Source organism: Nothobranchius furzeri, chromosome 10 (assembly GCF_043380555.1).
Source record: "Nothobranchius furzeri strain GRZ-AD chromosome 10, NfurGRZ-RIMD1, whole genome shotgun sequence".
Classification (NCBI taxonomy): domain Eukaryota; kingdom Metazoa; phylum Chordata; class Actinopteri; order Cyprinodontiformes; family Nothobranchiidae; genus Nothobranchius; species Nothobranchius furzeri.
The window spans coordinates 51,653,401-51,667,398 of NC_091750.1; the positions used below are offsets into that span (position 1 = coordinate 51,653,401).

Below are 13,998 nucleotides of genomic sequence, written 5' to 3' on the forward strand. Positions count from 1 at the left end.
CACTTACAAAACAGTATACATACATATACACATATATATGTATATGTATGTACATATACATATATATTAGATTAAAACTCTACAAAGATCTGTATATATATTAGTTATTTAACAATGATTTGCCAATCGTTTCCGTTTCTGCTGTTGCATTGTAACAGATGCTTGGTTCTCAGAATGGCAGGTTAGAAAAAGCCAAGAGTACCCAGGAAGTAGACAGGGTCACACACTCACAGGACAAATATTGACAGGGAGTCCAGACCAAATGCGAAGTCGTGGAAGTCGGGGAGCCATGGGGCCCTGAAGGGTTTAGGGGTGTTATATCGAGGCTGGCTAGGGGGGATTTACCTACATATGATAAATGAAAAATCTCTGGCTAATTTAGTCTTCAATTAGAGGGTTTCCATCTGTAGCAAGGAAGCCTGGATCAGACTGGGGTAGGAGTGACTCTTCTTAGGTGCTGAAGTACACTGTAGAAGGAAGACAAAAAGGAGCAAATGGAGCGTGATATAGAACCGGAACGGAGTGTTTTATTAGAAATGTAGCATTTCAAGAATGTGTAAAAACAAAAAAGTAAAAGATTCTCACCAATAATGACAATGAGGACAATCACACATATCACACCCAGGATAATCATCATCTGTAGTTGGCAAAAGTTTAGAAAAACATATTAGAAATAAAATTGGGTTTACAATAGACATCAACGTGTTGGCTTTATACAGTCTAACGTGGAATTTGTGAATTGTGTCCTCACCTTGGCATTCTTCCACCAGTATTTATTCTTCAGTTTTGCAGCACTAGTCTCAAACTGAGAGGCTCCAGCCTGCAGGGCGTCAGCCCTATCGTCCAGTTCTGACAGCTTCTGATCACGCTCCAGAACCTTATCCACGTTTACACGCATGATGTCCACCACCTGGAGGATCGAAACAGAACAAAACAATGTCATCTGGGAGCAGGATTGGGTGTTTAGCTGAAATGGGAAGTGGACAATAATGTGAAGGATTTTTCTTAAATATACAGATCATTCAGTCTTGATTCTTAGACTGCATTTTAAGAAGAGTTTGTGCTTACCTCGTCCACCTGTGCCTGCGTCTGCTGCAGACGGCGGTTGCTGGTGAGGTTGGGAGGGGCCTGACTTCCTCCCTCTGGTGCAGGAGCTCCAGCTGGGGCAGACCTGGTGATCAAAGCAATCAAATCAAATGTAAATTTAGAATTTTTTTAAAATATGTCAGTCTGCATCTGTTTATAAAACAGAACTGATCCAAAATAAACTGCCTAGGTTTGGAAAATGAGAGGATTGTGGTGTTACCCTGATGTGCAGACATGAGTATGACATGAAGCAAACATTACAGAGGCAGCTCATAAAACCACACCTTTCACCTCTACGTCATTTTCCTGTTAGATGGCTGATAGCTTTGCTTTAAAACAAGGTTGAGCCAATAATCACAATTGCATTTTAGTTTTCGATCTTATTTGGGTGGAGATTGTCATGTTTTAATAATTCACACCATTGAAATTACGCTTGTAACTTGTGTTACAGACATTTTATTGGCAAGAATCTGGAGACAATACGAAATACACACACACACACACACACACACACACACACACACACACACACACACACACACACACACACATATATATATATATATATATATATATATATATATAAGTTAAAACATAACTTGGTTTTACTGCCAAATCATGTTCCGTCAGCATGTAAGCCACAAAAACTGCTGCCATCTAGCGGTCAGAATAAGAATTGCACCGCATGAAAGAAATACAGTAAATGTTTGCATGTAAATTCTGAATAAATTAATCAATACACTGCTTTTATATATCAGTCCAGTATCATAACAGGAAACATGTTTTTTAAGTTTATTGATATTTTATTACATCCTTATTTCTGTAACTCACTCCCTTTGTAATGCTTCACCCCTGACGACAGTCTTAGAAATGATTGTGGTATCATAATTTACACCCTCATGGTTCACAAACTAACAGCTGAACTTTGCTGCCTGCTAACATAAACTGGTCTGCAGTCACTTTAAAAATTCCAACTATAGATGTTTTTTTATTTTTCTATGACCAAGTTTATATCTGATTCCTGAAACTGATAGTGAAGTAAAAAATAAAAAAAATACATATACAGATAAAGACCTCCAAAGGACGTAATGTGGTTGAGTTTGGTGATTTTGTGGAATCGTTTTTTATGGAACTTGCATTAAAAGGCATTCATATTACAAAACAATCAGCCGTTTGGAAAACTGAAGTTAACCGAGTTCCTGCATTTTACCATTTTATCACTGAAAATTCAGTGTGTCACGAAAGTTGCAACCCATGTTAGCATGCACTCAAGTTATCAAGAGGACAAAAAAGATAAAGCAATTTTAAAACTATTTATTAAATAGCTGGTTTAATTTATTTTGTATTTGTATACATTTTCAGGTAAATTACTGTGCTTTTTCACCAAGTGTTGGATGGCACAGCTTCTTTGTGTTATGCAAAACAACAACGTTCTAAAATGAAGCAGTCTCAGCTGTAATCTTATTACCATTTAGTGACAGACTTTACATTTATAAAGCCAAAAATGTAAGAATGCCTTTGTTTGCCATGTTTCATATGCATTCAAAATGTTAGTAGTAGTTAAACTATTATAGCAGAAAGTCAGTAAAAGGTATCTTCTGTTCGTAATAAATACACATTCTATTACAAGCAAGGACCATTTTTTGCTATTATGATGCTTTTATAAAGCTAATAACAGTCTTATCTGCACTTTTGTTGACTTAAAGCCATACTTAGCAACTTTTTCATTTATTTAAATAATTTTCTTGAGCCAGAATGTGCTAAATGACCCTTTTCAGGATTAACGAAATGTCACTCACACCCTACCATCCTCTGCAGCCAGAATATCGCACTTGCAACTTCAGAGTGGCAGGCTGCACCCTGGTGAGCTTAGTTAAGTGGAGCTGACATGCCTGGCACTGCAGTCTGCTACTAGCATGCTTTAGATTGTGAACACAGCTGATTTGTTTGATTCAGTGATGAATCGCTCCTGAACATAATGAAGGCTGAGGAGACATTTCATCATGTTAAAAAGATGAACGCACAGCAAGGAGATATGTTTTACTTTTGGTTTAACTAACTGGACAATAGGGGGTGCTAAAAGATAGCCAAAACTGCCAAGTTTCCCTATAACCCTCCCGCATTGTTAATGGGGTCAGATGGACATCTGGTGTATTTTGATTTTTAATTTTAATATTTTTAAGGGGTGCATCACTTCACCCCTGGCAAGGCATAAACGTTAAACCCTGCTTAGCCACCCCCTATCCTGGTGGGGTCACCTGATAGGAAAGTGGAAGGGTTAAGCTTGTTTTGTGTCTGATTTTGGTCAACAAGTGGACACATAATAGTCAAAAGACTGAGCTGTAAAAAGTGAACAAAACAAGTTTGTCTAAGTTGTATTTATCTAAAAGGTTCTTAGGTGAATTACAACATTTTGACCAAAAAAAAAAGTGCAACATTTTGCATCCAAAGCAGCACAAAAACCCAACAGACACAAAGGGAAATGTCTGATCACTTTTAAAAAATCTGTTACATCTTATTACCATCATTTTTTTAAAGGTTAGAAAATATATTGTTTTCTTTCGTGAAGCAAATGTCACTTTTATTGTTTAGCCTCACAATTTACTTTTATTAATTTAGTTCAATATTTAAAAAGTAGCATCTGTATAGCTGCTGTGCAATAAGCACCACAACAAAGGTGCAATGCGTGTAGAGGTTCTCGCTGTCATCGCCTCTCAGCTAACACCAGGCAGAACTGCTAATGCAGTGACAAGGCTTCTCATCAGTTTCCACATCCTGTAAAAACCACCTACTGTGTTCCATCCAGCCAGGTGCAGCTGTCTCTGATCTCTGCCACAAAGTCTTTGGTTTGTTAAAAGACGATAAACTCATTTGAGGCTTCCATGATTGTGATGAAAAGAAAGAAAACAGAACACCCATCTTAATTGTATTCTTTAAATTAAACAGAACAAAACAAAAACAGGACAAGAAAGAGGAAACCTTATCTGACAACGGCAGATAACGTGACCTACTGGGAAGGTGAGGTTTCACATGACTCCCTGTACAGTCTACTTCTGATGTAAGATTGGCTGTGAAAGCTAAAAATATTCAACCTTCTTTCAAGACAAAGCTGTAATTTATGTCCTTTGTCTGCCAAGAAAAGCAGGTGAATTTTTAAAAAGACAGAAAAGTTCACTAGGACCCCCACCCTTAACTTGTTCACTGAGGAGAAACATTGTCAATCTGCAAGTGTTAAAAATATAAAACTAACTCAGGTTTAGACATTTGTTCTTAAAGTGTTTTTGCATTTTTTTAATTTAAACTGCTTGATGCGTGATGTAGACTTAACCATATTTATTTAAAACGTATTAAATTCATACTATACAACTTGTTCATATTTTAAATCCCTTTATTGAGGCAGTATGTACTGAAATGACTCTTTACATGGTTAATTAAATGTCACTGAGACCCCACCACCCTCTGTCACCAAAATACCGCATTTACAGCTTCAGAGTGGCAGACTGGTTGGACTTAGTAAAGTGGAGCTGACATGCCTGGCCTTCAGTCTGCTTCCAGTATGCTTCCTTCATGTTTTAGATCGTGAACAAAGCTGATTTATTTCATTTAGTGATGAACCACTCCTGTAGAGCCTAATGAAGGCTGATGAGACATTTCAGCTGTTAGATTAAGGTGTTAAAAAGATGAACACGCAGCGAGGAGATAAGTTTCACCTTTGGTTTTACTAACAGACTCTAGGGGACACTCATAAATGTACCCAACATCCGATTTGTTGCCATGCTAATTATGATCATTTACAAGCTGATAAATCTCAAAGTACGTGATTGGCATGGTTGAATCATATCATTTATTTTTTCATTAAAATTGAAGTACAACATATTCCAGGGCGTAAGGCTAAATGGATCAGAAAATAGCTCTTTCAGCCCCGTTGACTTGTATTCATTTTGTCGTTCTTCTGGGGATCCATTAGCCAACTGGAAGGGGAGGAGACTTAGGCTCCCTATTTATGCTTTTTGATTATAACACACTGAAACATTACGGTAATTCACCCTAATAAGAACAAAATGTCTGTAATAATAATAATGAAATGTCGAATATTAATGTTATCACTGTATAACTCCCACCCTTGGAGAATATCTCTGTCGTTACTGGATTTCAGCACTGGACAGCGACATTTCAGCACTGGACAGTTCGTCAGCATCATTCTGTCTCATCCGACCCTCAGCCAGCCCGGTCCTGGTCGATGTTTCTTGACTTCACTAACATAACAGGTTCCACTTTAATGTCCTTTAAAACATGGTGGCTGACATGGAGCACAAACTGAGTCAGAATGAGGGTGTGGAGTCTCCTGCTAGCTGGTAGCTCACAGAGGAAGACGCCATGGACAGTAGAAACTAGTGTGCTAGCATCAGGCTGGTTAAACGTCATTGATGTGCAGGGAGACTGGTGGAAGGAGGTGTCACAGAAACCCTCACTTTAGCTTTAGTGTCTACTAAATGATCGAGTTAAAACATATGAAACACACAAAATGCCTTCAGAAATGTATTTAAAGGGGCTAGTTATACCAAAAGGTCATAGCCAGTCTGAAATTTGGACCCGACCGCCCTCTCGTGACAATCGACGACATACAGTAGGAGGCTAGGCTATCCCCACCCCCCGCTGTAGGGTGGAAATAGCACAAAAACTAGGCCTGAGCTAATATTACCATCAGTCACGTTTATTGACTATTAGTCGATAATTTCTCCGTTTGTTTGTTATTTTTTTATTTCAGGAGAAGGCTAGCAAATTAAAATGAAGCTCCAGTTCTGGTTTGTTGAGCACTGTGTCCTTGCTGTTTCTAAAATCCGCTTAATCGTCACCAGCTGGTCGGTCGGTGGCAATAAAAGCAAACACAAATAATAAAGTTCAAACATAGTTGATAGTTCATTCATTTTCTTATTGGACTTTTAATTCGCCTGCAATACATGTAATAAATGTGTGTGTCCGTGCGTGTGATATCTTTTTTCTTTTCAAACCAGTTCAAACTGGAAAAAATATATGCGCGTGCGTGCGTGCGCACTAGGAAAACGGACTGAAAAGAAGCAGGCGGTAAACACAGAGCGTTCTGTGTAAAATGGAAAATAAACAGACTGAATAAATAAATGAGATGGTGTTTTATAATCGAGATAAGAGCCGGTGCTTCTCTTTCTGCTCCTCCAAGGTTAGGCCGATGCGTTGGCCGCTATATTCAGGCTCAGAGAAAAACAAGCGACGCAAATAAAATAAAATACGGCGTTTAAGGATGATTTAGATCAAAGCTGGGAAATGTTAAGGCTGCGCGAAACAGAAGACAGCAGGAAATCCCCCAAACCACATAAAGCAGTTATCAGCTTATTTATTTATTTTTTAAATAAAGATTAAAATGTTGCTACTTACATTTTCCTGGTGTTATTAGCTAGACAGCTGCAGTGAAATCCGGACTGGAAAGGTGATCTGGTCCTAAGTGGCTGACAGATGGATGGATTCTGCGCTCCTCTCTAGCCTCTGGCAGCCTTTGGTTGGTTATTGTGGCGTTCCCTGTCTATATGTCCGAGGAGGAGCACTGGTTTGTCTCCTCGCTACAATAATTATTTTATTATTTGTTATTATCTATCCCTAATTCTATGGCGAAGCGTTACCTGCAGGCTATGTCCGGAGCCTGGGTCTGTGTGGTAATGAAGGGGTAATACACAGCCGCCTGGATTAGGTGGACAAAGACGGCTCGGTGACGTCAGCAGCGGTGAGCCTCATGTTAAAATGGGTGGCCATGCACTCCAAACCCACCGTTTTCCAGCCCGGAACACCGCTCTTGTATTCCCTATGCGCTGTTACTGGGAGAAAACGCGCTATTCTTGCACAGATGGGACATTTGATGGTCACGATTTCGTTTGAAGCTCCTAAAAAGGAGTTTTAATGTTGACTGCAAGACTGTGTCAACAAAATGGCTTCTTGGGAAGGAGGTGTGGCGAGGCTGTTATCATTCATAGTAAACACGATGTGGATGTGATGGGGAGCTGTTCCACCTGAGCAAATGAATGAGTGTCTTACTCATGGACAACACCTCATTTATTTATAAGCTGCTTTTTGTTATTCATCTAAGGGCTGTTTGCCCAAAGAGTTTTAAAGAGGGAGTTTAGATATTTAGAAGTGGATTTTTCTCAACAGTTTCAATATTATCTGTCCTATATACCTCTTTGAACAACCTCAGCTGGGAGAAAGAGAGATTTGTTACGACTACGCTGAGTAGCTAGCAGCTGGCAACAATAGAGCCAGTTCCAAAATGGGTGGATAAATAAAATAAAATAAAATAAAATAAAATAAAATAAAATAAATATCTTTTAAATATCTCTTCCGGCGCTCACAGGGAGCAGACCCTTCTGCCTTTTCCTCCCTTATCTGTGTTTTCCCAAGGCTCTTTTTGTCCCGTCTGCCTACAGAGCGCTTCTCTGCATTTCCTCTGCAATCACCTTTTTCAGCATTTTTCAACATGGACTTAATTAATTGGTCATTCAACGCAATTGATAAGATTTCTTCTACAATGAGGACGGAGGAGGGGGCTCACGCTTGTCCTCAGGGGACACATGCAGCGGGATATATGTTTGATTCCTGGAAAAAGTGGAATATCATCTGTCTCTCTCAGCTGTCCATTGAGGGCGTCGAAGATATGTGGATATTTGGCCTGATGATCATTGGATTTCTTCTGATTAGAGTGGGAGGATATCTGGCTTTCCGTAAAATTGGGATGACGGGAGCGATTGGAGGGCGACCCGCAACCATGGACGGCACCGTCCGTGTGGATACCTCACAGACTGGGACGTTGCTCGAGGTGAATCGCAAGCTGGACAATGTCTTAGCTGCGTTACCGGTGTTAGCGTGCAGGATTGATAACATCTCGGAAAGGGTCACCGGATGGTGTGGAGATGTTAAATCACTGAATTGGCTTCACTGGAGGACTTGAATGATCAATACAGACTTAAGGCAGAGAGGAAAAATTATCTCTGTCTGACCCAAACAAAGTTCTGTTATCGAATCTGACGCCATAAGCAGCCTTGGAGTTGCGTGCAAAACCTCCACGCTGGAAGGAATGCAGACAAATGCTGTGAATCTCTATCCACCCACCCCCCCACCTTCAGATTGTGGTCTCCACAGAGGTCATCAAGCTAAAGGACTCACTGCTCTCTGTGCTTCCCCATGACCTCCCTCCCACCTGCGGAGCCAGCTGGTTGAGCGCCACACAGGCAGCCCCCGCTGAGGAAACCAGGATCCCAGCCCCTCCCCCCTACCTACCGGGTCTCATGTTGTGAACTGTGACGTTTGTTGCTTACATGTCGGGTGTTTTTTTGCATTGGAGTGCTACACCCTGCTGGTGTAACCCTGCTAATGCCTTTTTTCTCCCTCCCTGAACTTCCCTCATGTATTCCCTTACTCATCTACAACGGAGCGCCGTTATGGCTGCTCCCATGGTGTGCCTGTATCTGTCTTGTCTATATGTGTGTGTGTAACCTTGGTCAGGTTGTACTATGGAGTCAAGTTCCTATGCTCTGAAAGGAGCGCTGGCAATAAAATTCATCTGATTCTGATTCTGATTAATCTTTAATCCTCCCACTGTCTTTATGGGTGACCCTGCAAGGAAAGTTGACCATTGAGCAGGATTGATGGTTTATCCCTTGAGGTCCATGTGGCAGGGGTGAGGTGGTGCTCACTCCTCACCCCTGCCACATGGACCCAATATATATATATGTACAAGTAAAATAAAAAAGACAGACAGACAGACAGACAGACAGACAGACAGACAGACAGACAGACAGACAGATAGATAGATAGATAGATAGATAGATAGATAGATAGATAGATAGATAGACAGACAGACAGACAGACAGACAGACAGACAGACAGACAAACAGACAGACAGACAGACGGGTGGGTGGGTGGGTGGGTGGATGGATGGATGGATGGATGGATGGATGGATGGATGGATGGATGGATGGATGGATGGATGGATGGATGGATGGATGGATGGATGGATGGATGGATGGATGGATAGATAGATAGATAGATAGATAGATAGATAGATAGATAGATAGATAGATAGATAGATAGATAGATAGATAGATAGATAGATAGATAGATAGATAGATAGATAGATAGATAGATAGATAGATAGATAGATAGATAGATAAAAGATTAATGCAGCCCCAATAGGGAACAAGCCAGTGTCCCATTTGTGCCGGTCCCAAGCCCGGGTAAATGCAGAGGGTAGTGTAAGGAATGGATCAAAGGAAAAGATAGATATATGGACAGACGAACTGTAATGATGATAGCACAGTTTTTTATGCATTTTAGGGATCTGGAGGTACGTGACACCCGAAAAATTATTTCCCAGACCTGACACCCCCACCCCCCACCCCACCCCCCTGCCGATATTCTACCTGCACCCCTTTGGAGGGCTGGCTAAATCCGGCCCTGCAAGAAAACAAGACAACAGGGTAACTTGCAATATTTTCAAAGTAGATATTTCATCAAGGGAGCATTCCAAATATACAAAAGCCTTTGGGCATAAAATATGCTAAAACTTTAAAGTTATTGACGTGTTTTGGCCCGCTCCAGACTAGTGAATATCAACGCAGCAGCAGCAGTGACGTTCGCACGTCCTCTGGTGTTAATACTTCAGATAACTAATAACCTAACACTGCCTATCATGTTAGCATCATCTATCTCATTTTTACACCTCCACACTAGCAGACTCCAGTGACAGAGGACTGACCTGTGGTGAGATTTTTCCCACTCTACAAAAGCTACAGCAACACTGCACCGAACAAGATGACTCTGCCTTCACAGGGAGCATAAAGGAGAACATTTCTGATTATTTATAATTTTACAGACCTATAGAACACTTCTGTTTATATACATATTTTTGAGTTTTCTCCTAATATTTAAGGGGTTAAAGTCAATTCTAGGATTTGAGAGTTTCATTAAAGGGTCCTTGAAACAGTTTCTAGGGAAAATCAGTAAAATATTGGGAAACAAAGACATGAAAAATGAATTTATTGGCATGTTTTATTTAATGTTGTTTAAATAATAAAAGTAATGAATAAATCTTGTTTGTTTTTACATTTAAATAATTTATATTGCAAAAAGGGACAATATTCTTTCTGTATGCTTGGATTTTAAACATCTGAAGGTCTTGATGAATTTGTGTCACATTTTTTGTCTCATGTATATATTTATTGATTATTTCTACTCATCTAAGTGCAACTGATGCACTTTTGTTTAAGTTATCAGTTGTGTATAAGTAAACACATTAGACCACGTTACAACACTAAATACAAAGTTTAGTTATGCTCATGTCCTTCTGGACATTTATTCAATATCTATTTGGTTCACACCCTTTTGTTTCTGCTGATTGCTTTTTTAAAGGGTTAGGGTACACAATAAAAAAAAATTTTTTTGGACTCAGAAAAACATCTGTAGATTCCCTCCTGCCTTTGTTTTAGTTCAGCCACAAGATGGCGCCAAATGAATGCTTGATTTTGCAAATGTGGAGGTTGTTTCAGCAACAGTCACTGTTACTGTGTTCTGAGTTTTTTAGTGTCTACAACTTTCCCTCAGCTGGATACAGATTTATTATGTTTTGTCTTTGTCAAATTGATGCTGAAACTGTTTGCCGTGCACCAATCAGCACACTCCTTCCCCTCCTACTCTTAGACTCATCATTGTTCCAGGTCAAAGCCACAGTATCACCTGCAAACGTCACAGTCTGATTGATCTTTAAATGTCAAAGTGAGCTGGTCTCAAAAGGTCAGTGCAGTGGTCAGATTGGTATTTGGGTTTTTGTGATATTCATAGCATCAATAAACTAAAAATGTATATATATCTATATATATCTATATCTATATATATATATATATATATATATATATATATATATATATATATATATATCTTCATATATATATATATATATAGAGAGAGAGAGAGAGTCACACCCTGTCCTGTCTCCCCATCCTGTTCAGCCATGTGTCTCTGTTAATTGCTCCCACCTGCCTCTCGTTTTCCAATCACCCAAGCTCCTAGCCCTCTTGTATTTAAACCCCTCCAGTTTTGTGTCTCTTGTTGGCTCATTGTTCCCATGTCCTGCGTGCGTTTGTTATTAAAACCTTTTACGTTACCCAGTTTGTCTACCTGCCTGATTCCTCCCCAGCATGTGGATCCTCACCTCCGTTCCACTCACCGGCACGTTGTGACAGAATGAGCCAACCCACAGAAGGATCCAGCGGCGAGGTTATCCCTTGGGAGAACCTGCTCCAGTTTCTCGCCGCGGACCACCGGCCGGCTTCTCTTCCTTCGGCATCGCCTCGCCGCGGACGCCGCCACAGAGCCTGGGCCTCAGCGATCCTCTCCACCCTCTCAGAGGCGGATGGAGACTTGGACAGGGAGGTGCAGATGGACCGCTCCTGCTATGTGGGCACCAGACTGGCTGTGTGCTCCCCCGGAGTTGGCCCACGGCGTTGGGAAGGATGCCGGGCTCCACCGTCACCCCTTGTCCCAGGACGGAGCCACGAGCTCGCAGCTGCCCTGGCTCAGCGCGCCAGCTTGGACCCGCCCCCAGTCAGACCAGCAGTCCCGTCTCCGGTCCAATCAGCACCTCCGTCATCTGCAGGCAGAGGAACCACGCCTACAGCCCAGCTGACAAAGCTCGCCGGTCTCCAGGCGGAGCTTGGCCGGATCTGTCAGCTTGTCAGCCTCCGGGAGTTCCAGCTGGATACCTTATCCTCCCCGTATCTCCAGGAGAAGGTTTCTGTCCAGCCAGCTGCCCCGCCTCCGGTCCAGTCAGCAGATCTCTCGTCTCCAGGCCAAAGGACCGAGCTCGCAGCTCATCCAACAGAGCTCGCCGGTCTCCGAGCTGAGCTGGTCTGACTCCGTCAGATCCTCAGTCTCCAGGAGTTCCAGCTGGACAATCTATCCTCCCTGCTTTTCCAGTTACCGGCTCCACCAGGTCCCGTGCCACCAGTCCAGTCAGCGCCAGGTCCCACACCACCAGTCCACTCAGCGCCAGTTCCAGCGGTGATCCAGGACGCTCCACCCCCGGGCCAGCCTGTCCAAGAGGCTCCGCCCCCAGGCCAGCCTGTCCAGTGGTCAGCGCCCAGTCTGGCGGCACCAGCCAAGGAAGCGGTCACAACTGCAGCGGCTCCGCCTCCACTCCAGAAGTCGGCGGCCCCTCCTGCAGTGGCTCCGCCTCCACTCCAGAAGTCGAAGCCTCTGGTCCAGAAGTCGACGCCTCTGGTCCAGAAGTCAACGCCACTGGTCCAGAAGTCGACGCCACTGGTCCAGAAGTCGACGCCACTGGTCCAGAAGTCGACGCCTCTGGTCCAGAAGTCGACGGTCCAGGTCCAAAAGCCAGCAGTCCAGAAGTCGGTGGTCCAGAAGCCGGCGCCTCCGGACCAAAAGCCGACAGTCCAGGTCCAGAAGTCGGCGGTCCAAAAGTTGGTGGTCCAGAAGCCAGCGCCTCTGGACCAGAAGCCGACAGGGGTCGACGCTCCTTCCCGTCCAGAGGTAGACGCTCCTTCCCGTCCAGAGGTAGACGCTCCTTCCCGTCCAGAGGTCGACGCTCCTTCCCGTCCAGAGGTCGACGCTCCTTCCCGTCCAGAGGTCGACGCTCCTTCCAGTCCCGAGGTCGACGCCCCCTCCTGTCCGGAGGCCGACGTCTCCCCCTCCTGTCCGGAGGCCGACGTCTCCCCCTCCAGTCCGGAGGCCGACGCCTCCGCCTCCAGTGCGGAGGCCGACGCCTCCGCCTCCAGTGCGGAGGCCGACGCCTCCGCCTCCAGTCCGGAGGCCGACGCCTCCGCCTCCGGTCCGGAGGCCGACGTTTCCCCCTCCGGTCCGGAGGCCGAAGTCTCCGCCTCCAGTCCGGTGGCCGCCGCCGCCGCCGCCTCCAGTCCGGTGGCCGACGCCGCCGCCTCCAGTCCGGTGGCCGCCGCCTCCATTCCGGTGGCCGCCGCCGCCGCCGCCGCCGCCTCCAGTCCAGAGGTCGTCGCCGCCACCTCCAGTCCAGAGGACGTCGCCGCCACCTCCAGTCCAGGAGTCAAGGACGTCTCCTCCGGCGTCTCTGCCTCCGTTCACCACCAGTCCTGCCCTCACCAAGCGCGGGCCCCCAAGAGCCCATCGTCACCTCCTCCTCTGCCACATACGCAGGCCCCCAAGAGCCCGTCGTCGCCTCCTCTGCCCCAGACGCAGGCTCCCGGACTCTACTGGTCCCTGCCTCCTCTGAATCTGTCCCTCTCGGCCCTTCCTCCGTGTCCACCTCCTCCCGCCCTGCTCTATGTTCCTATGGGCATCTGGGATCCGCCCTTTGATGGGGGGGGGGGGGGGGGGGGGGGTCCTGTAACACCCTGCCCTGTCTCCCCATTTGGTTCAGTCCTGTGTTCATGTTAATTGCTCCCACCTGCCTCTCGTCTCCCAATCACCCAAGGTCCCAGCTCCTCCTGTATTTAAACCCCTCCAATTCTGTGTCTCTTGTTGGCTCATTGTTCCCATGTCCTGCGTGTGTTTGTTATTAAAACCTTTTACGTTACCCAGTTTGTCTGCCTGCCTGATTCCTCCCCAGCATGTGGATCCTCACCTCCGTTCCACTCACCGGCACGTCGTGACATATATACACATGTATTTTTCAGTCTGAAGTTATAAAAAACGCATTCCCACAGTAATTAAATGTAAAAAGTCAATGTATTCATCCTGCATGATTTTGTGTCAAGAGTTTACAGTGTAGGAGCTATAGAAATTAGAAAACTTAAAAAATCCACCAAAAATGAGAGAAGTATTTTTTCCTAAAAGTAAAGGAAGTAGTTTGTAGAGGAGCTAAGTATTGACCAGCAGGCATGATTCTGTGTCAGCGTTTAC

The 13,998-nt window shown here is 44.2% G+C and overlaps 1 protein-coding gene across 1 annotated transcript; it reads right to left on the bottom strand.

Annotated features, from left to right (window-relative positions):
• Positions 1 to 243: 243 nt before the first annotated feature.
• On the bottom strand, positions 244 to 6,703 carry vamp2 (vesicle-associated membrane protein 2). The gene is made up of 5 exons (XM_015961144.3): positions 6,499 to 6,703; positions 1,069 to 1,171; positions 752 to 910; positions 586 to 637; positions 244 to 467 (listed from the first exon to the last, which is right to left on the bottom strand). Coding segments are annotated over exons 1-5 (333 nt in total). The 5' UTR covers positions 6,501 to 6,703; the 3' UTR covers positions 244 to 450.
• Positions 6,704 to 13,998: the final 7,295 nt, after the last annotated feature.